Here is a 23258-nt window from a genome sequence, read left to right on the forward strand (position 1 = left end):
TCCAGGAAAAGGTGTTTCTCCCAGAGGAGAAAGCCAGGGAGTTATCCGAGCTAATCGGGATCCTCCTAAAACCAGGAAAAGTGTCAGTGCATCATTGCACAAGAGTCCTGGTAAAAATGGTGGCTTATTACGAAGCGCTTCCATTCGGCAGATTTCACGCAAGAACTCTTCAGTGGGATCTGCTGGACAAATGGTCCGGATCGCATCTTCAGATGCATCAGCGGATAACCCTATATCCAAGGACAAGGGTGTCTCTCCTGTGGTGATTACAGAGTGCTCATCTTCTAGAGGGCCGCAGATTCGGCATTCAGGATTGGATGCTCGTGACCACGGAGGCCAGCCTGAGAGGCTGGGGAGCAGTCACACAAGGAGTGTGATCAGGTCTGGAGAATTCTCTCCACATAAATATACTGGAGCTAAGAGCAAATTTATAATGCTCTAAGCTTAGCAAGACCTCTGCTTCAAGGTCAGCCGGTATTGATCCAGTGGGATAACATCACGGCAGTCGCCCACGTAAACAGAAAGGGCGGCACAAGAAGCAGGAGGGCAGTGGCAAAACTGCAAGGATTTTTCGCTAGGCGGAAAATCATGTGATAGCACTGTCAGCAGTGTTCATTCCGGGAGTGGACGACTGGGAAGCAGACTTCCTCAGCAGGCACGACCTCCACCCGGGAGAGTGGGAACTTCATCGGGAAGTTTTCCGCATGATTGTGAACCGTTGGGAAAGACCAAAGGTGGACATGATGGCGTCCCGCCCGAACAAAAAATGGGACAGGTATTGCGCCAGGTCACGAGACCTTCAGGCGATAGCTGTGGACGTCCTGGTAACACCGTGGGTGTAACAGTCGGTGTATGTGTTCCCTCCTCTGCTTCTCATAACCAAGGTATTGAGAATTATAAGACATAGAGGAGTAAGAACTATACTCGTGGCTCCGGATTGGCCAAGAGGGACTTGGTAACCGGAACTTCAAGAGATGCTCACAGAGGACTAATGGCCTCGGGAGCTAAGAAGGGATTTGCTTTCAGCAAGTACCATGTCTGTTCCAAGAGGAACCGTGGCATCGGCCTTTAAGAAAGGACCTGCTCCAGCAGGGACCTTGTCTGTTCCAAGACTTACCGCGACTGCGTTTGACGGCATGGCGGTTTGAACGCCGGATCCTAAGGGAAAAGGCATTCCGGAAGAGGTCATACCTACCCTGGTCAAAGCCAGGAAGGAGGTGACCGCACAACGTTATCACCACATGTGGTAAAAATATGTTGCGTGGGTGAGGCCAGGAAGGCCCCACGAAAAAATTTCAACTAGGTCGATTTCTGCACTTCCTGCAAACAGGAGTGTCTATGAGCCTCAAATTGGGGTCCATTAAGGTTCAAGTTTCGGCCCTATAGATTTTCTTCCAGAAAGAATTGGCTTCAGTTCCTGAAGTCCAGACGTTTGTCAAGGGAGTATTGCATATACAGCCCTTGTGTGCCTCCAGTGGCACCATGGGATCTCAACGTAGTGTTGGGATTCCTCAAATCATATTGGTTTGAACCACTCAAATCTGTGGATTTGAAATATCTCACATGGAAAGTGACCATGCTGTTGGCCCTGGCCTCGGCCAGGCGATTGTCAAAATTGGCGGCTTTGTCTTACAAAAGCCCATATTTGATTTTCCATTCGGGACAGGGCAGAACTGCGGACTCGTCCCCAGTTTCTTCCTAAGGTGGTGTCAGCGTTTCACCTGAAACAACCTATTGTGGTGCCTGCGGCTACTAGGGACTTGGAGGACTCCAATTTGCTAGACGTTGTCAGGGCCCTGAAAATATATATATATATATAATTCCAGGACGGCTGGAGTCAGAAAGTCTGACTTGCTGTTTATATTGTAGGCACCCAAAAAGCTGGGTGCTCCTGCTTCTAAGCAGACTATTGCTCGTTGGATTTGTAGTACAATTCAGCTTGCACATTCTGTGGCAGGCCTGCCACAGCCAAAATCTGTAAATGCCCATTCCACAAGGAAGGTGGGCTCATCTTGGGCGGCTGCCCGAGGGGTCTCGGCTTTACAACTTTGCCGAGCTGCAACTTGGTCAGGGGCAAACACGTTTGCTAAATTCTACAAATTTGATACCCTGGCTGAGGAGGACCTGGAGTTCTCTCATTCGGTGCTGCAGAGTCATCCGCACTCTCCCGCCCGTTTGGGAGCTTTGGTATAATCCCCATGGTCCTGACGGAGTCCCCAGCATCCACTAGGACGTTAGAGAAAATAAGATTTTACTTACCGATAAATCTATTTCTCATAGTCCGTAGTGGATGCTGGGCGCCCATCCCAAGTGCGGATTGTCTGCATTACTTGTACATAGTTATTGTTACAAAAAAAAAAAATCGGGTTATTATTGTTGTGAGCCATCTTTTTTAGAGGCTACTTCATTGTTATCATACTGTTAACTGGGTTCAAATCACAAGTTGTACGGTGTGATTGGTGTGGCTGGTATGAGTCTTACCCGGGATTCAAGATCCTTCCTTATTGTGTACGCTCGTCCGGGCACAGTACCTAACTGAGGCTTGGAGGAGGGTCATAGGGGGAGGAGCCAGTACACACCATGTGATCCTAAAAGCTTGCTTTTGTGCCCTGTCTCCTGCGGAGCCGCTATTCCCCATGGTCCTGACGGAGTCCCCAGCATCCACTACGGACTATGAGAAATAGATTTATCGGTAAGTAAAATCTTATTTTTCCCTGATCGTGGCCACGAAAACACAGTTTCTCAACTCAACTCTGATCCTATGTGCTTTCTTTTGAAAATGAGAGCTAATTGAATAACCCGAAAAAAAATCTGCGCAGACAATAACAAAACCCCAAAAAACAAATATTACTCACCCACCCTGTTTTTTGTGCCCAAATTTTTTTTCAGGACTAATTGAATACCCGCCTATGTTCATTTCACTATAATGTGCTGTATAATGGACCTAAACAAATACAGCAGTCAGAAGCTGAGAGAGTGGTAAAGTGCAGCATTAAAATAAACTCTTTCACAGTGTCTGAGCCAACAGAATCCAGCCCCAAAAGGTTGCCCTGGACAAAGGAAATGTAAATGGCCATTACAGTGAGGGAGGAGAGACAATAAGGTCCCCTGGGTCATGGGCAGCCTGGCCCCCTCGTGTAATTCCCAGGAGTTTGCCTCAGCAGCAATATATAAATAATAAAACAATAAAAAACCTAGCGCTGCAATAAGAAAACTGTTAACAAAAAATAAAAAACAAATGAAAACAAATCACAGCCCAGAAGTTAGCGCCTGCTCCTTGGGCACAAAAAAAAGAAACTGGTTACATAACATTGTAGTATATAGAGGGGAAGGAGGCAGCCCACAGTTTGCAGATTGTCTGTTCCTGGCACAGTGCCCTATAGAGCCTATGGTAAACCAGTGTTCTACAGATTGGATGCCAGACAAAGTATATTAACTGAGAAGGGGAATAGGTCAGCATGCTGTGGAGTTGTGTAGCTATTTTCGTTTTTAAAAACTCGGCTCATGTATAAGTGTTTAGGTATCAATTTGTAATGTGTTGTTTTTATTATTAGGCTGGTTATGTTCATTAGAAAGTAGACCGGTCCTCTGTACAAATGGGATGCTTGTTTTGAAATCCATTCTTGCATGCTTTGTTAGTTGTTTTTATTTTACTGTTTGTGTATCTATTTTTAGACTGTACAAATATACATCAAATCGTTTCAAAACACGAGCTGAGCAGGAGGTGAAGAAGGCAGAGCACATGGCCAAAATCGGTAATCTAAAAAGTGGAAAAGAGGTTATGTTGTTTAAAAATGAAATTATTCCTTCATGCTGTGAAAGTGGTTAGTAATTGGACATTTAGTGAGAAAATTGATGGACATTTAGCTATAGATAAGTCTCCTCATCGTTGCCGGTAGCTACAGCAATCACGAGTCTATTGCAGCGACTGTGCATTGGTGCGTACGTATCCACGACCAGTTGCAAACGGGTTCGAATAGTCGCTGCTGCGTTCTGTATGCGCTGTGAATGGATCGTGGCAAGGATGAGGGAGGATATCAAATGTTAGCGATAAAGTGAAGAGAGAAAAGCTTCCAACCAATCCGCTTTCTCTAGCATCCATAAGAGATACTGGGGTCACTTAGTACGATAGGGGTATAGATGGGGTCCAAAGGGAGCAGGTGCACTTTAAATTTTTTCAACTGGGTGTGCTGGCTCCTCCCCTCTATGCCCCCTCCCACAGGCAGTTTAGAAAAAAGTGCCCTCAGGAGTGGATGCACACACTGGAGCTCCAGAGAGTTTTCTTCAGTTTATTCTAAAACTTTGTTATTTTTGGTATACTGTTTGGGCAACAGCATACCTGCGCCGTGGGAGTTAGGGGGGGACAGTCACCGGTCTCTGTAAGGTGTCAGAGCTGCTTCCCCGCTGCAGGACCACTGTCCTGAGAGGTTGTGTTACCGTGGGCATGGCACCTTGGCGAGCACAATCGCAGCATGCCGCACACCCCTAACATATGCCTGAAGGGGAAAAGAGTGGTGAGTACACACCGTGGGCCCCGCTAGGGGGGTTCCCCGGTTCTTGGTGCGGCGCGATCACGGGTGGCATCCGGACCCCCCTGGGGGAAATCCCATAGATCCCCTGCATGAACTGGCTAGCGGTTTGGTGGAAACAAATATTTATACTCTGTTTGGCACCATATAGGAGACATTGCCCGTATAAATAAGTACATAGCTCCGGCGCCATACAGGGGACGGAGCTTATTCAGAGCAGGACCAGCAGTTTTCTGGCGCCGTTTGACTACACACTGTTCACGCAGACGCTGCAGGGGACAAATCAGCTCCTCCAGGGAGACTCCCAACGCCACAAATGGCAGTGGGGTTTATTGTAGGGTGGAGTGATACTACAGGAGCTTTTAAAAAAAACAAAAGGTCCTAGTACAGATATATTATATAATATATATTTCTCTAACGTCCTTGAGGATGCTGGGACTCCGTAAGGACCATGGGGGATAGACGGGCTCCGCAGGAGATAGGGCACTTTAAGAAAGCTTTGGACTCTGGGTGTGCACTGGCTCCTCCCTCTATGCCCCTCCTCCAGACCTCAGCTTTACACTGTGCCCAGAGCAGGATGGGTGCACTGCAGAGAGCTCTCCTGAGTTCTCTGCCTAAAAGCATTTTTGTTTGGATTTTTTCTCTACTTTTTCACAGGGAGCACTGCTGGCAACAGGCTCCCTGCATCGAGGGACTGAGAAGAGAGGAGCAGACCTTCTTGTCTAAGATGGGCTCTGCTTCCTCGGCTACTGGACACCATTATCTCCAGAGGGGGTGAACGCAGGTTCTTACTGGGCGTCCACCCCCGGAGCCGCGCCGCCGTTCTCCTCACAGAGCTAGAAGAACAGAAGACAGAAGTCGTCAGGCGGCAGAAGCCTTCAGCTTCACGGAGGTAACGCACAGCACTGCAGCTGTGCGTCATTGCTCCCATACACCTCACACACTCCGGTCACTGTAAGGGTGCAGGGCGCAGGGGGGGGGCGCCCTGAGCAGCAATATAAACACCTCTTATGGCAAAAGACAATATACATGTACAGGTGGGCACTGTACATGTATATAAAAGAGCCCCCGCCATATTTTTGTAAGTTCGAGCGGGACAGAAGCCTGCCGCCGAGGGGGCGGGCGTCTCCCTCAGCACTCACCAGCGCCATTTTCTCTCCACAGCACCGCTGAGAGGAAGCTCCCCGGACTCTCCCCTGCTTACACACGGTGAAGAGGTGTTTAAAAGAGAGGGGGGGGGGGGGGGGGGGACATAATTGGCGGATAACATATTTTCTCTAAAGTCCTAGTGGATGCTGGGAACTCCGTAAGGACCATGGGGGAATAGCGGCTCCGCAGGAGACTGGGCACAAAAGTAAAGCTTTAGGCCTACCTGGTGTGCACTGGCTCCTCCCCCTATGACCCTCCTCCAAGCCTCAGTTAGATTTTTGTGCCCGGCCGAGAAGGGTGCACACTAGGGGCTCTCCTGAGCTTCTTAGTGAAAGTTTAGTTTTAGGTTTTTTATTTTCAGTGAGACCTGCTGGCAACAGGCTCACTGCATCGATGGACTAAGGGGAGAAGAAGCGAACTCACCTGCGTGCAGAGTGGATTGGGCTTCTTAGGCTACTGGACACCATTAGCTCCAGAGGGACCGAACACAGGCCCAGCCTCGGAGCTCGGTCCCAGAGCCGCGCCGCCGGCCCCCTTACAGAGCCAGAAGCAAGAAGAGGTCCGGAAAAATCGGCGGCAGAAGACATCAGTCTTCAACAAGGTAGCGCACAGCACTGCAGCTGTGCGCCATTGTTACTCAGGCACACTTCACACTTCGGTCACTGAGGGTGCAGGGCGCTAGGGGGGGGCGCCCTGAGCAGCAATGTAAACACCTTGGCTGGCATAAATACACCACATATAACCCCCAGGGCTATATGGATGTATTTTAACCCCTGCCAGAACTCACCAAAAAGCGGGAGAAAAGGCCGCCGAGAAGGGGGCGGAGCCTATCTCCTCAGCACACGGGCGCCATTTTCCAACACAGCTCCGCTGGAAGGACGTCTCCCTGACTCTCCCCTGCAGTCCTGCACTACAGAAAAGGGTAAAAAAGAGAGGGGGGCACTAATTTGGCGCAGTTTTGATACTAACAGCAGCTATAAAGGGAAAAGCACATTTTATAGTGGTATTCCTGTCTATATATAGCGCTCTGGTGTGTGCTGGCATACTCTCCCTCTGTCTCCCCAAAGGGCTAGTGGGGTCCTGTCCTCTATCAGAGCATTCCCTGTGTGTGTGCGGTGTGTCGGTACGATTGTGTCGACATGTTTGAGGAGGAAAATGAGATGGAGGCGGAGCAATTGCCTATTATAGAGTTGTCACCCCCTAGGGATTCGACACCTGAGTGGATGAGCTTATGGAAGGAATTGCGTGACAGTGTCAGCTCTTTACGACAGACAGTTGACGACATGAGACAGCCGGCTACTCAGCTTGTGCCTGTCTAGGGGTCTCAAACGCCATCAGGGGCTTTAAAACGCCCGTTACCTCAAATGGCAGACACAGACACGGATACTGACTCCAGTGTCGATGATGAGGAGACAAACGTGACTTCCAGTAGGGCCACACGTTACATGATTGCAGCAATGAAAAATGTATTGCATATCTCTGATAATACAAGTACCACTAAAAAGGGTATTATGTTTGGTGAGAAAAAACTGCCTGTAGTTTTTCCTGTATCCGAGGAATTAAATGAAGTGTGTGATGAGGCGTGGGTTTCCCCCGAGAAAAAACTGATAATTCCTAAAAGGTTATTGGCATCGTACCCTTTCCCGCCAGAGGATAGGGCACGTTGGGAAACACCCCCTAGGGTGGATAAAGCGCTCACACGCTTGTCTAAACAGGTAGCACTACCCTCTCCTGATACGGCCGCCCTAAAGGAACCTGCCGATAGAAAGCAGGAGAATATCCTAAAATGTATATACACTCACACGGGTGTTATACTGCGACCAGCAATCGCCTCAGCCTGGATGTGCAGTGCGGGCGTGGCGTGGTCGGATTCCCTGACTGAAAATATTGATACCCTAGATAGGGACAGTATATTACTGACTATAGAGCATTTGAAAGATGCATTTTTATATATGCGTGATGCACAGAGGGATATTTGCCGACTGGCATCAAGAGTTAGCGCGCTGTCCATTTCTGCAAGAAGAGGTTTATGGACGCGGCAGTGGTCAGGTGATGCGGATTCTAAAAGGCACATGGAAGTATTGCCTTATAAGGGGGAGGAGTTATTTGGGGTAGGTCTATCAGACCTGGTAGCCACGGCAACTGCTGGAAAATCCACATTTTTACCCCAGGTAGCTTCTCAACCTAAGAAGACGCCGTATTATCAGGCGCAGTCCTTTCGGCCCCATAAGGGCAAGCGGGCAAAAGGCGCCTCATTTCTGCCCCGTGGCAGAGGGAGAGGAAAAAGGCTGCAGCAAACAGCCAGTTCCCAGGAAGGGCGCCAGGCCCTTCGGGGTCTCAGAAGCGCACCATATCCCAGATCGATGACAGATACCGACACAGATACGGACTCTAGTGTCGACTATGAAGATGCAAAATTACAGCCGAAGGTGGCAAAAGGTATTCGGTACATGATTATTGCCATTAAAGAGGTTTTGCATATTACTGAAGAACCCCCGGTCCCTGACACGAGGGTACACATGTATAAAGGGAAAAAGCCTGAAGTCACCTTTCCATCCTCATTTGAACTAAGTGAATTGTGCGAAAAGGCTTGGGAATCTCCGGATAGGAGACCACAAGTTCCCAAAAGGATTCTTATGGCGTATCCTTTTCCACAAACTGATAGGATACGCTGGGAATCTTCGCCTAAAGTAGACAAGGCGCTGACACGCTTATCCAAAAAGGTGGCACTGCCTTCTCAGGATACGGCTTCCCTCAAGGAACCTGCTGACCGCAGGCAGGAAATTACCTTGAAGCACATTTACACTCATTCAGGTACTATTGCTAGACCGGCTATGGCGTCGGCCTGGGTTTGTAGTGCGGTTGTGGCATGGGCAGATTCCTTATCTACGGAGATTTACACCTTAGATAGGGATGCTATTCAAATGACCATAGAGCATATCAGAGATGCTGCCTTGTATATGAGAGATGCTCAGAGAGACATTTGTTTATTAAGCTCCAGAATAAATGCTATGTCTATTTCTGCTAGGCAGCTCTTGTGGACCCGACAGTGGACGGAAGATGCCGATTCAAAGCGGCATATGGAGTCCTTGCCTTACAAAAGGGAGGAGTTGTTTGGAGACGGCCTCTCGGACCTTGTCGCTACGGCTGGTAAGTCGAATTTCTTACCTTATGTCCCCCCACAGCATACAAAAAAGGCACCTCATTTTTAAATGCAGTCCTTTCGTTCCAATAAAAGCAAAAAGGTACGGGGATCGTCCTTTGTTGCCAGAGGGAAAGGTAGGGGAAAGAAGCTGCACACAGCTAGTTCCCAAGAGCAAAAGTCCTCCCCTGCCTCAGCAAAGTCCACCGCATGACGCTGGGGCTTCCCGGGGGGAGGCAGATCTAGTGGGGGCTCGTCTTCGGTTTTTCAGCCACGTCTGGGTTCACTCGCAGGTGGGTCCCTGGGCATTAGAGTTTGTTTCTCAGGGATACAGGCTGGAATTCGAAGACTTGCCTCCTCGCTGGTTTTTCAAATCGGCTCTGCCGGCTTCCCCGTCAGAAAGGGAGCTAGTGTTGGCGGCAATCCAAAAATTGTATATTCAACAGGTGATTGTCACAGTTCCTCATCTCCAGCAAGGAGAGGGATATTACTCGACCCTGTTTGTGGTTCCGAAACCGGACGGTTCGGTCAGACCCATTTTAAACCTAAAATCTCTGAACCTGTACTTGAAGAGGTTCAAGTTCAAGATGGAATCACTCAGGGCGGTCATCGCCAGCCTGGAGGGGGGGGATTGGATGGTGTCCCTGGACATAAAGGATGCATACCTTCATGTTCCGATATTCCCCCCCTCATCAGGCGTTCCTGAGATTTGCAGTGCAGGACTGTCACTACCAATTTCAGACGTTGCCGTTTGGGCTTTCCACGGCCCCGAGGATTTTCACCAAGGTAATGGCCGAAATGATGGTGCTCCTGCGCAGGCAGGGGGTCACAATTATCCCATACTTGGACGATCTCCTCATAAAGGCGAGATCTCGGTAGAAGTTGCTGGACAGTGTGTCTCTGTCCATGAAGACGTTGCAGAGACACGGCTGGATTCTCAATATACCGAAGTCCCAGCTAGTCCCTACAACGCGTCTGACCTTTTTGGGCCTGATTCTAGACACAGACCAGAAAAAGGTTTTTTCTTCCGATCGAAAAGGTTCAGGAGCTCATAGCCATGGTCAGGAACCTCTTAACACCAAAAAAGGTTTCAGTGCATCATTGCACGCGAGTCCTGGGGAAGATGGTGGCTTCATACGAGGTCATCCCTTTCGGCAGGTTCCATGCGAGGACCTTTCAATGGGACCTCTTGGACAAGTGGTCCGGGTCCCATTTACGAATGCGTCAAAGGATCACCCTGTCTCCCAGGACCAGGGTATCTCTCCTGTGGTGGCTGAACAGTGCTCACCTGCTAGAGGGTCGCAGGTTCGGCATTCAGGACTGGGTCCTGGTGACCACGGACGCAAGCCTCCGAGGCTGGGGAGCAGTAACACTGGGAAGAAATTTCCAAGGTCTCTGGTCAAACCTAGAGACTTGTCTCCACATCAACATCCTGGAGTTGAGGGCCATATACAACGCCCTGTGTCACGCGGAGGAATTGCTTCGGAGAAAACCGGTTCTGATTCAGTCGGACAATGTCACGGCATTGGCTCATGTAAACCGGCAAGGCGGAACAAGGAGCAGAGTGGCCATGGCAGAAGCGACCAGGATTCTACGCTGGGCGGAAGGCCATGTAAGCGCACAATCAGCAGTGTTCATCCCGGGGGTGGACAACTGGGAGGCAGACTTCCTCAGCAGGCACGACCTGCCTCCGGGAGAGTGGGGACTTCATCAAGAAGTCTTCGCACAGATCACGGATCGATGGGGACTGCCTAAATCGGCATGATGGCATCCCGTCTCAACAAAAAGCTAAAGCGGTATTGCGCCAGGTCAAGGGACCCTCAGGCGGTAGCGGTAGATGCTCTGGTGACACCTTGGGTGTTCAGATGGGTCTATGTGTTTCCTCATCTTCCTCTCATACCCAAAGTGTTGAGAATAATAAGAATGAGCAGGGTCAGAACAATCCTCATTGTTCCAGATTGACCACGGAGGACTTGGTATCCGGAGCTGCAAGAGTTGCTCACAGAAGATCCGTGGCCTCTTCCTCTAAGGCAGGACCTGCTGCGGCAGGGGCCCTGTCTGTTCCAAGACTTACCGCGGCTGCGTTTGACGGCATGGTGGTTGAACGCCGGATCCTAGCGGAAAAAGGAATTCCGGAGGAAGTCATTCCTACCCTGATCAAGGCTAGGAAAGACGTGACGTTAAAACATTATCACCGTATATGGCGGAAATATGTTTCTTGGTGTGAGGCCAGAGTTGCTCCTACGGAGGAGTTCCATTTGGGCCGTCTGCTTCACTTCCTTCAAACAGGAGTGACTTTGGGCCTAAAATTAGGGTCCATAAAGGTCCAAATTTCGGCCTTATCCATTTTCTTTCAAAGAGAATTAGCCTCTCTTCCTGAAGTACAGACTTTTGTGAAGGGGGTGCTGCATATTCAGCCTCCCTTTGTGCCTCCGGTGGCGCCTTGGGATCTTAACGTGGTGTTACGTTTCCTCAAGTCACCTTGGTTTGAACCACTCAAAACTGTGGAGTTGAAATACCTCACGTGGAAAGTGGTCATGTTGTTGGCATTAGCTTCGGCTAGACGTGTTTCCGAATTGGCGGCTTTATCACATAAAAGCTCATACTTGTTTTTTTCACGTGGATAGGGCAGAGTTGAGGACTTGTCCTCAATTTCTGCCAAAGGTGGTCTCATCTTTTCATATGAACCAACCTATTGTCGTGCCTGTGGCTACACGGGACTTGGAGGATTCAGAGTCCCTGGATGTGGTCAGGGCTTTGAAGATTTATGTGACCAGAACGGCTAGAATCAGGAAGACTGAAGCTCTGTTTGTTCTGTATGCGGCCAACAAGGTTGGCGCTCCTGCTTCAAAGCAGACTATTGCTCGCTGGATCTGTAACACGATTCAGCAGGCGCATTCTTCGGCAGGATTGCCGTTACCGAAATCGGTTAAGGCCCATTCCACTAGGAAAGTGGGCTCTTCTTGGGCGGCTGCCCGAGGGGTCTCGGAATTACAGTTGTGCCGCGCAGCTACTTGGTCGGGGTCTAACACCTTTGCAAAGTTCTATAAGTTTGATCCCCTGGCTGAGGAGGACCTCCTGTTTGCTCAATCGGTGCTGCAGAGTCATCCGCACTCTCCCGCCCGTTTGGGAGCTTTGGTATAATCCCCATGGTCCTTACGGAGTCCCAGCATCCTCAAGGACGTTAGAGAAAATACGATTTTACTTACTGGTAAATCTATTTCTCGTAGTCTGTAGAGGATGCTGGGCGCCCGTCCCAAGTGCGGACTTCTTCTGCAAGAATTGTATATAGTTATTGCTTAAATAAGGGTTATGTTATAGTTTATCGGTTGAACCGTGGCTATGTTGTTGTTCATACTGTTAACTGGGTAGTTTATCGCAAGTTATACGGAGTGATTGGTGTGGCTGGTATGGATCTCGCCCTTAGATTTACAAAAATCCTTCCTCGTACTGTCCATCTCCTCTGGGCACAGTTTCCCTTACTGAGGTCTGGAGGAGGGGCATAGAGGGAGGAGCCAGTGCACACCCAGAGTCCAAAGCTTTCTTAAAGTGCCCTATCTCCTGCGGAGCCCGTCTATCCCCCATGGTCCTTACGGAGTCCCAGCATCCTCTACGAGAAATAGATTTACCGGTAAGTAAAATCTTATTATTAAATGTAGCCCAGCACTTAGCTGGAGGCTGGTATGCTGATTCTCTCTGTATAAACTGTGAAAAGCGGTTTCCCATGTATGTCCCCCTACCTACTGTATACTAATCTGAGTAAAAACTAGTTCAGACTGGTTTTCCTCTATGTGTGTTGTTCTCAGCATCCATCAACAACACCCTAATCTGGATACACAGTTGCCTACAGGCAGAGGAGGGGAATGATTACATAGACGATGGTGTGCCTCTGTCTTTGTAGTATGGGGGTCATTCCGACCCGATCGCTCGCTGCAGTTTTTCGCAGCGCAGTAATCGGGTCGGAACTGCGCCGGCGTAGGCCAGGTGGCCGAAGGCCGTCAGTCCCTAGCGATCGCCTCTGCCTGATTGACAGGCAGAGGCGGTTGCTGGGCGGGAGGGGGCAGCACGGCGGCATTTGGCCGCCGTTTTGGGGGCATGATCTGCCCAACGCAGGCGTGGCCGGACCGTGCAGGGGGGCGGGCTGCAGCGTGACAGGGGCAGCGAAGAGGTTCTCCCGGCCAGCCGCAGGAGCTGCGCTGGCCGGGAGTTACCCCTCAAATGCAAAAGCGGCGATGCTTTTGCATTTCTGCGGTGGAAGGGGGGGGGGGGGGGGGCACACAGACATGCAGGGCGGACTAGCCCTGTGCTGGGCGTCCCCCCGCATGTCTGAGTGCCTGATCGTAGCTGTGCTAAATTTAGCACAGCTACGATCAACTCTGAATGACCCCCTATATCTGAAGGGTAAACTTGCTAGTTGCTGCCAAAACTTAAGATAGTGCTTCTAAAGAGGTTGTAGAAATTCTCTACCTTAGTTAGTAGAGCAATTATTGTGCTATAAGATCTGTGTAATTATACTAGATATTTATGTCCACAGAAAAGTCTCCATTAAGGAGTTAATTGGTAATTCATTCAGGGGACCATGGGGTCTGCCCAATATGATAATTCATGTGACTAAGAAGTACATATACAGCCTTACCTTCCCTCCAGAGGATAGAAAGGTCTGGAAAACACCCTAAAGTAGATAACTCAATATCAAAAGATAAATAGGAATACCTGTTCTAAGGGGGTTGTCTATCAGAGATTGGCATTGCTGCCTCACATCACTGGGATCTGTGCTCATCACGACCCTGGCTGTGTGGAGTTTGTATGTTCTCCCTGTGCCATACCTCCCAATTTCTGTCTTTAGCAAGGAGGGACATCTGCGCCCCCCCGTCCGGAAAGAGAGTGAGGCCTATGGAAAAGGGTGTGGCTTTGCGGGTTGGCTTACGGTTGCGAGCCACGCCCTCATTTTCATCACTGAGGGGGCATGCCCAGCACTCTTTGAGCTGCTGGCATGCTCCCCCTCCTTCTGTCTCCACTGAATAGACGCTGTGCACATGCGCACATAGTCTATTCACCGCTGCTCCCAACTGCCCCACACCGCGGACCACTGAGGTCGATCCCCCCCCCAAAAAAAACCACAGGACTGTCCCGCGAGAATCGGGACAGTTGGGAGGTATGCTGTGCTTTACCATGAAATGGAATACTGATGTCTAATACACATAACCACAAGGTTAGAGACCCATCTCTGTAGGCTGATGGATTACGCAGGCCTTTGGTACGTAGGCCGGTAACCTTTAGCAGGTTTAAACCAAGATAGCATCGCCAGCTGCCTTTATAAAGCTTATGCGGCATATGCAGGAGTTTAAAAGCTTCCTATGCGAGGCGGTTACAAAATAAAAAAATAGGCATTATAAATGCCTGTGCATCGCCTCTCTACCTTCTGGCCAAGGTCAAGTGTAGTATCTGTTCCTATCTGGGAGCCATATATTATATTAAAATTTAGAACAGAGAGATGGGTAAAGAGCTCGCTCTGTCCTCTCCGCGCATAATCTGGGTACAGCAGTACTACTATAACCTCTGCTCGCAAAGATTATGATTACATCAGTGGTTAGTGAATGCTGGGTTCAGGAATCTCACTGATCACTACCGGTGGGTCCACGTACCTACCGTTGCGGCTACACCCACCAGATGTGCTTACCCGAGGGTTCTAAGTGTTTGGGGCAGTGCCAGTGGTGCCTCAATGCAACAGAGGCACCAGAGTAGAAACAGACCTGTTTTACAGGACCACAAAAATACAGGACCAAGTCTATTCCATAAACACTTCGGAATGAAGGTGGTCCTCCGCTCCTAAGTGATTCCAGGGAAGGGGCCCGTCTAAAATATTTCAACACATTTAGAAAAAGCTCCTGCCAGGATCCCTGGGTAAAAGATCTGTTTACCCTGGCATAAAGAGTGTTTAAATTCAATCCATTTCACATTCCGAATACTCGTGGGAGATATTACAAGAGGCTGTGCTAAGACTGGGTCAGACACAAGCTATACTTCCCGTTCCGCCTCATATAGAAAACAGGAGATACTAATCCAGCCTGTTGTGGTACAGACTCCAGATGGTTCAGTATGGCCCATTCTGAATCTAAAATCCTTGAACCCTTACCTAAAGGTCTTCAAGTTCAACTTGGAATCCCTGTGAGCAGTGATTGCGGGTTTGGAAGATCAGGAGTTCATGGTGTCACTGGATATAAGGGTTGCTTATCTCCATATCCCAATTTGGCTGCCCCACCAGGCTTACCTTACTTTTTGCCCTGTTGAACGACCACTACCAGTTCCAGGCTCTGCCCTTCGGCCTGTCCACGGCTCCGCATGTTTTCACGAAGGTCATGGCAACATCGTCCCTTACCTGGACGATCTCTTTATAAAGGCGAGATCCAGGGAGCTTCTAAGCTTCTATTGCTCAATATCAACCGCACTATTCAGCTTCTGTCACATCATGGGTGGATTCTAAATTTACAGAAGTCTCACCTGGAGCCAACTCAGCGGCTCCTGTTCCTGGGAATGTTTCTGGATACAGTGGCTCAGAAGGTATTCATCCCAGAGGACAAGGCAAGGACGCTCCAGGAGATGGTCCGAGCGGTTCTAAGGCCGAATTGGATATCCATCCATCTTTGCATACAGTTGTTGGGAAAGATGGTAGCCTCTTACGAGGCGATCCAGTGCGGAAGGTTCCATGCCAGAACATTATAATTGTATCCCCTGAGCAAGTGGTCCGGATTACATCTTCAGATGCATCCTTTCACCTCAGGCCAGGGTTTTTCCCCTGTGGTGTCTACAGTCCTCAAACCTGCTGGAATGTTGAAGTTTCGGGATTCAGGATTGGATCCTCCTCACAACGGACACGAGTCTGCGGGGATGGGGAGCTGTCACCCAAGGGGCTCAGTTCCAGGGCAGGTGGTCCTCCCACGAAGCCCTACTTCTGATCAACATTCTGGAACTTTGGACGAACTACAACGCTCTGCTTCAGGCCTCTTCTCTGTTTCGGGATTGGGCCATTCAAGTTCAGTCGGACAATGCCACAGCAGTGGCATACATCAATTGACAGGGAGAAACAAAGATCAGAGCCTGCATGTGAGAAGTGTCAAGGATACTCCTCTGGGCAGAAAGAAATGCGAAAGCAATGTCGGCCATCTTTATTCCGGTGGTGGACAACTGGGAAGAGGACTTCCTGAGTAGTCACGACCTTTACACTGGAGAGTGGGGCCGCCTCCCACAGGTGTTTCGGCAGATCACCAACCTGTGGGGCTGCCTGCAGATCGACCTGATGGCTTCTCGGCTCAGCAAGAAGCTTCGCCGGTACTGTTCAAGAACCAGGGACCCTCAGGCGGTAGCAGTGGATGCATTGATGACGCCATGGCCTTACCGGTGGTCTACCTGTTTACGCCAATTCCGTTGCTCCCACGGGTGCTAAAGAGAATCGGGCATCAAAGAGACCAGGCAATTCTAATTGCCCCAGACTGGCCTCTGAGCGCGTGGTACGCAGATCTTCTGGACATGTCCGTCGAAGACCCTTGGCCTCTGCCACTGAGAAGAGATCTTCAACAAGGACCATTCATCTACCCGGACTTACGGCAACTTCGTTTGATGGTTGAGCGGAACATCATAGCTCGCAAAGGCCTTTCCAAAAAGGTTATTGCAGCCATGGTTCAGGCCAGGAAGCCTGTAATGTCAAAGGCATTGCCATCATATCTGGAGGAGATATGTCTCTTGGTGCGAGGAGCGCACGTATCCTTCTGCGGATTTTCACCTCTGCCGCTTCTTGTGTTTCCTACAGTCTGGAGTGGATATGGGCCTATGTCTGGGCTCCCTCGAGGTCCAGATTTCGTCCCTCTCGATTTTCTTCCAGAAGAAGTTGGCAGTGTTGCCAGAAGTTCTGCTAGGCGTTTCTCAGAATTGGGGGCCTTATCGTGTAAAAGTCCGTACTTGGTCTTTTACAAAGACAGAGCAGAGCTCAGGACTAGGCAGCAGTTCCTGCCGAAAGTTGTCTCTGCATTCCACTTGAACCGACCTATTGTGGTCCCGTTTAGTTCTGGCTCTTTCTGCTCCTCCGGAGGCATTGGATGCTGTGCGAGCCTTGAAAATCTATGTTAAGAGAATGACTCGAATCAGAAAGACGGATTCCCTGTTATTGCTCTTTGATGCGCAGATAAAGGGTTGCCATGCTTCTAAGCAATCCATTGCTCGTTGGCTTAGGCTTACTATCCAACAGGCCTATGTGTCGGCAACCTTACTTGTTCCTCAGTCTCTGAAGGCCCACTCTACAAGTTCGGTGGGGTCTTCTTGGGCGGCTGCCCGTGAAGTCTCGGCCTTGCAACTATGCTGAGCTGCTACCTGGTCGGGGAAGAACACCTTTTTGAAGTTCTACAGGTTTGATACCTTGGCCAAAGAGGATACCCAGTTTGGGCAGGCGGTGCTGCAGACGTCTCCGCACATTCCCGCCCGTTCCAGAAGCTTTGAAACGTCCCCATCGTACTAAGTGACCCCAGTATACCTTATGGATCCTAGAGAAAATAGGATTTTGGTTACCTACCGGTAAATCCTTTTCTCGTAGTCCATAAGGGATACTGGGCGCCCGCCTCAGTGCGTTGACTTTTCTGCAGGTTTTTCTTCTGTAAAGGTTTTATTGTTCAGCTGTTGCTGTTTTGGTGCCAGCCATTGCTGGTCGGTTTATGTTGTGGTGTGCTGGTGCGTGAATCTCACCACTCGTTTATGTCACTTCTCTCAAGTATGTCCATTCTCCTTCGGGCACAGTTTTACCTAGACTGGCTGTAGGAGGGGGCAAAGAGGGGAGGAGCCAGCACACCTAGTTGAAGAAATTTAAAGTGCACCTGCTCCCTTTGGACCCCGTCTATAACCCTATCGTACTAAGTGACCCCAGTATCCCTTACGGACTACGAGAAAAGGATTTACTGGTAGGTAACTGAAATCCTATTTTTTTCAAACACAGCTCGTAAAATGACAGATGCTGATTGATTGGGACTTTGTCTCCACATGATCTCTTTCCAAGATCTGATAAATCTCCCTGTTTGTGTGCCCATTTTCTGGGTGCGCTGAAGCCAAAGGCTGCGTCCGAGGATGCAGCTTCACTGGCTCTCCCGCATGATTTTACCGAACATCGTGAATAACGTGAGGGTTATTCGGATGTGAGATTCTCATGCAGTTGACCCAATGCTGCAGCAACGGATCACGGATGCCTGTATTGGGCGTCTTTTAACTCAAGACGCTTCTTTCACACTGTGGTGGTGCAATTAGTGACTACCTCTGATTTGGCCCCACAGTGTTAAGACGCTGTAAGCGAAAATAATTTTTTGTGTATTTTCAACATTACAGTAATGCAGTTGGTTAAAATTGAATGCTAATTTCAACTTCCATCTTCTGGTAGCGGAAGAAAAGGCACGTGAGGCAGAGAGCAAAGCACGAGCCATGGAGGCTCGCCTTGGAGACGACTTGTCTCGGGAATCCAGGGTAAGGCTAATATTCTAATATTTTACTCATTGGTAAACGCAAGCAATATTTGTTTATGTACCACTACAGTATAAACCAGGCCTTTTAAACTAGGGAATCCATTGCATTTTTTTCCCTTCATCTACGGTACACTTTTTGATCATGTGGTAAGTGAGAGTTAATAAGCCAGCACTTAATGAGTTTACTTTTGAAGGTATATGGTATAAGCTGATCGCCTCCAACCCCTTCCTCACTTTTCATTAAATGCTGGAAGGAGAAGGTTCAGCACTAGTTAGTTGGTATATGTTTGGGTTTCTATTACCTTTTTTTTTTTTTCTCTTTCTTAGCCCTGTGCTCTTCTTTTGGCCTCAGACCTTGTAATTTGCACCTCAAAAACCCTGTCCTTACCTAAAGCAGAACTGGCAGGCAGAGAAGACGTCGGGTTAGTGCGGCTGCCTGACTGGGTGCTGGAAGTCCAGTCAGTGGCATGGCACAGGAGAGTGGCGAGATGGTAGATGAAGGGGGGCCGGAGGTGCCAGGAGAGGGGTGTGGATGCCGGTGTTGGCGGAGTGAGATTTCCACCAGCCGCACTGAAATCCCAGTGAGAGGCAGGCTGTGGAGAGGCGCACTCTCAGGGCAGAAACAATTACAAATGACGTTGGCCGCAACCAGGAATTCACCTTGCCTAATGAAATGGGGGGGGGGGGGGGGTTGGGTAGGGGGCTAGATCAACAGCAATGAAGTAGATACTCTCAGGGCCTACCCTTATCTAAAAGGGTAACCTGCTGCGGTAAGACTCCAGGCTGAAAAAAGTTTTAACGCCGACCATCCACATTCCAGGGTTGGACCACTGGGAGGTGGACTTCCTCTGTTGCCACACTGTCACAGGGTATGGGAATGTCACCATTAGGTGTTTCAAATGTTTGTGCTGTTTCCACAACTGACCATGCTGGCCAAGGTATTTCAGCGGGTTTTACAGGAAGGTCTACCAATTCTTGTAGCTCCAGACTGGCTTCTTCAGCGGTGGTACGCACTCTTCATGGTGTACTGGCTCAGGTTCCTTCCAGCTTTCCTCACCTGCTGCATCAGTACCCCTGTCTACACCCAGATTTGTCTTGTCCGGCTTTGATCTTGAAGACTCGTGGATTTTCCAAGCCGGTTATCCATACCGTGATTTTGGCTTCTATGCTGATCACTTCCAGAATTTGCCATCACTTTACATTGTGGTGCGAGTGTCGGTCTCTCAGCTGCTTTTTAGACTACTGCGTCTTTTATCCTTTCTTCAGGACTTTTGCTTTTGTTCACTCAAAGGTCAGGTCTCTGCTCCGTCAGTTCTTTTTCAAATACATTGTCCACCATTCCGGAGGTATAGATTTTTTTTCCGGGTGTACTCTGAGTTTAGCCTCCCAACATACTACCTGTCCCTCAGCCTCCCTACATACTACGTGTCCCTCTTCTGGATCTGCATTTAGTTTTGGAGGCTGGTTTGAGGCACTTAAGACCATGGAATAACGGTATCTTATGTGGATGGTAGTTTTTCTTCTGCCCATTGCATCAGCTAGATGCGTCTACTCCCAAGTTGGGTGGGCCTCAACTAGTCATTTTTCATTCCAACAGGGTTATTTTTCGGACTAAACCATCCTCTACCGAAGGTTGTTTAAGAATTTCACTTAAACCAATCTTGCCGTCTACTTCCACGTCCTTATGACTTTTGGATGTTGTTCATGTTTTTATGATGTACATTGCCCATACGTCTTTAACCACTTGCCTGGCGACCATGCCTGCAAGTGCTTTATCTGACCTGGTCGCACAGGATGCAACCAGTGAGATAGAGAGTGTTTGCAGCAGCAGGGAAGAGAAACAAATGTCGTAGCTAATATTTTGTAGGTCAATTTCCTTCGGTTACTACACCAATTGATGGTCTACAAATGTCTGGTTTTAATTTGATGTTGCCTGGAGGCATTCAAAATGATGATACTCCCCAAAATCATGTACTTGTCTTGAAGCAAGGCTGGGTGACACTGACACAGGGATTGTAGATAGTGGCTGGAGTTGATACTTAAACTAACTGTAGCTTTAAATTCTAAGATCCTTCTACACTGCAGTCCCATAATGCCAGTGTTTTTTAAGTGCCTGCAGTTGGATACCACCACAGCGGTGGCATATGTAAATCATCAGGGAGGCACTAAGATCACGACAGCTATGACACAGGCAGCCCAATTATTTTCCTGGGTAGAGACCCTTGTTCCAGCCCTTTCATCAGTGTTCATATTGGGAGTATACAATTGGGAAGTAGACTTCACCAGCAGAACCACATTTCTCCTAGTGGAGTGGCATCTGAATGCAGAGTTCCTCCAACAGTTTTGTTTGGAAGTGGGGCCGTCCACAGGGGGCTCTCATGGCCTTTCGACATAACTTCAAGGTTCCACAGTTTTGTACAAGATCCAGGGACATGTTGGCTTTCACAGTGGATACCATGATGGTTCCATGGGCTTTTCCTCTATAGAGTATCTGTTTACAACTACCCCAATGTTGGTTCGGGTACTCAAGTGCGTCAAGGATCAACAGGTGTCTAATCTTAGTGGCTCCAGATTGGACGCCCAGATTGTGGTACACCAACAGTCTCAAAATGTCTGTAGGTTCCAGGTGGCGTCTTCCATTTCGACTAGACCTGCTATAACTGTTATGATTTTCCCCAGGAGTGCAGCAAAATCTCAAAGTTCAGGTGATTGCAATGAATACAAGAAGATGTTTATTTTGGGAGAACACAGGTGGCAAGATATGCAGTAAACGTGAGGTGCATATAGTTAGTAGTACAGATTAATATAGACAAGGCAGATTGAGTATCCCAAATCCAAAATGTTGGGACCAAAAGGATTTTTTAGTTTTTCCGTATTTTGGAATAAATGCATACCATAAAGGAGATATCATGGCGATGGGACCCAAGTCTAAGCACAGAATGTATTTATGTTTCATATACAACTTATACACACAGCCAAGCTTTTAAAAGCTAAAGATTTTTCGCTCTCAATAGTCCATACTATGCTGAGAGTCCGAAAACCGGTTTAGTCACACATTTTCCACAGAGTATGGAAAATTCTCTACATCTTGTGGTGTGAACAGAGAAGGGTTTCGCCTCTCTCGTTTCTTGGCCTTCCTCCAGGAGGTTTTGAAGGCCGGTTTAAAGCTTAATTATTTGACAGTACAGCTTTTAGCCCTGTCAATTTATTTCCAGCTGTGTTTGGCCCTTCTTCCAGAGGTCCGAACCGTTTTAAAGGGTGTGATGAGTATTCAACCACCGTTTCATCTGCCTGTTACACCATGGGATCTTAATCTGGTCCTATCAGCTCTCAAACATGCTCCACTTAAGCCTTTAGATTCAGCGGATCTTCCGTTCGTTATTTGGAAGCTGGTCTTTCCTTATTGTTGTTGCCTCAACTCGAAGTGTTTTTGAGTTGGGGGTTTGTCTTGGAAGCCACCTTTTGTCTTCCATGGCAATTTGAGAGTTTCTCCGTATGGTTCCCATGTTCCAAAAGAAAGTTGTTTCAGCTTTCCACTCAAAACAGGAAATTGTCTTTCTGGTTTTTCCTCCCAACACCTGGAAGTTCTGGGTCTGCTAGACGTAGTCCAAGCTCTGCAGATTTACTTGGACAAGATTTCTGTCCGACGCACAGATTCACAGACACAAAGATGTTGGGCAGCTACAAAACAGGCCATTGCGCAATGGATCCGCTCGGTCATCACTTGAGCCTATTCTAGTGGTGGGCGACCGGCACCAGAGCGAGTGTAAGCACATTTCACTAGAACAATGGCGACCTCCTGGGCAGTGTGACTCGGGGCTTCGGCGGAGCAAGTCTGTCTTGCAACTACCTGGTCCTCTGTCCACATGTTTGCTCATTTTTGCCATTTTCATGTTTCTCCTTCATCCACTAGGGGCCACTGGAGCGTAGTTACAATGGAAATAGTAGGCAGTAATTGGGAGCTGGCACTTTAAAATTCTCACACTGTGGCTAGCTCCTCCCCTACTATCTCCCCTCCAAGCCAGTCTTAGTTAGTGCCCGATGTGAGCTGGTTCACTTGGGTTTAGCTGAAGAATTTTTATTTTTTCTTTATTATTTTATTTTTTCTTACTTACACACACAGACTGGCAGCTCTGCCACTGCCAGTCTGCACCGCGGGAGCTGCCGGCGGGGTCCCATCGCAGCTGCGTGCGGCTCGGGATGGGCCCCGGTTGAGGGAGACACTGAGCTCTCCTGAGTTGGCGGACACCGCTGCGTGCGGCGCGTGTCGCGGCCACTCCATCCAGCAGAAGATTCCGGCAGCAGGGCAGCGGTGAGTATCAAATGTGGCCGGACACCGCTGCGTGCGGCGCGTGTCGGGGCCACTCCATCACAGAGGATTCCGGCCGGACACCGCTGCGTGCGGCGCGTGTCGGGGCCGCGGGGTCGAACAGAGTACGCCTAAAGTGGTGAGTACAAACATCCCCCCCTCCAGACTGATGTATGCTTTTACAGATTCAGTTTTCAACATATGTATCTCCAGTCATAGAAGGCTGGAGTGCATCAAAGGCGCTTACTAATTTGAACTTGGCGCCATTATATGGGGGGCGGAGCTTCAGCCCGCTCTGTAGACGGGCTCAGCGCTCTTAACTACCCGGCTGCAGCAGAAGGCAGCCGGGGGATACAGAACAGTGAAATGTAAGTTACAAGGCTGGTTGCCTTTTATAGTTGCCGCCTTTATCTTATGTCAGTGTTGTGTAATGGACTGTCCGCTCCCCGGCCGCAGCATACAAGCGGACGGGGAGATACAGGGCGCTTCCCGCTTACTGTAGAGCAGGTTTGAATTTGGCGCCGAAGCGGGGGGGGGCGGAGCTAACTCCCGCTCTGTTCGGCGGGTTAAGCGCTCTCCGTCCCCCGGCCGCTACAGAACCGCCGCTTCACTGTCATACCGCTTCCCGGCCG

General features: G+C 49.2%; 1 protein-coding gene and 1 pseudogene across 6 annotated transcripts in view; both read left to right on the forward strand.

Moving 5' to 3' along the window:
• MORC2 (MORC family CW-type zinc finger 2) overlaps positions 1-23258 on the forward strand; it is a 343405-nt gene that overhangs the window by 149767 nt on the left and 170380 nt on the right. For all 6 annotated transcript variants that reach the window (XM_063913415.1, XM_063913413.1, XM_063913411.1 and 3 more), the window contains exons 11-12: positions 3676-3755; positions 18236-18318. In XM_063913415.1, coding sequence (XP_063769485.1) covers positions 3676-3755; positions 18236-18318 — 163 coding nt within the window. The remainder of the gene's footprint in view (positions 1-3675; positions 3756-18235; positions 18319-23258) is intronic.
• On the forward strand, positions 14227-14390 carry LOC134960800 (U2 spliceosomal RNA; annotated as a pseudogene).

Source organism: Pseudophryne corroboree, chromosome 1 (genome assembly GCF_028390025.1).
Source record: "Pseudophryne corroboree isolate aPseCor3 chromosome 1, aPseCor3.hap2, whole genome shotgun sequence".
Taxonomy (NCBI): Eukaryota; Metazoa; Chordata; class Amphibia; order Anura; family Myobatrachidae; genus Pseudophryne; species Pseudophryne corroboree.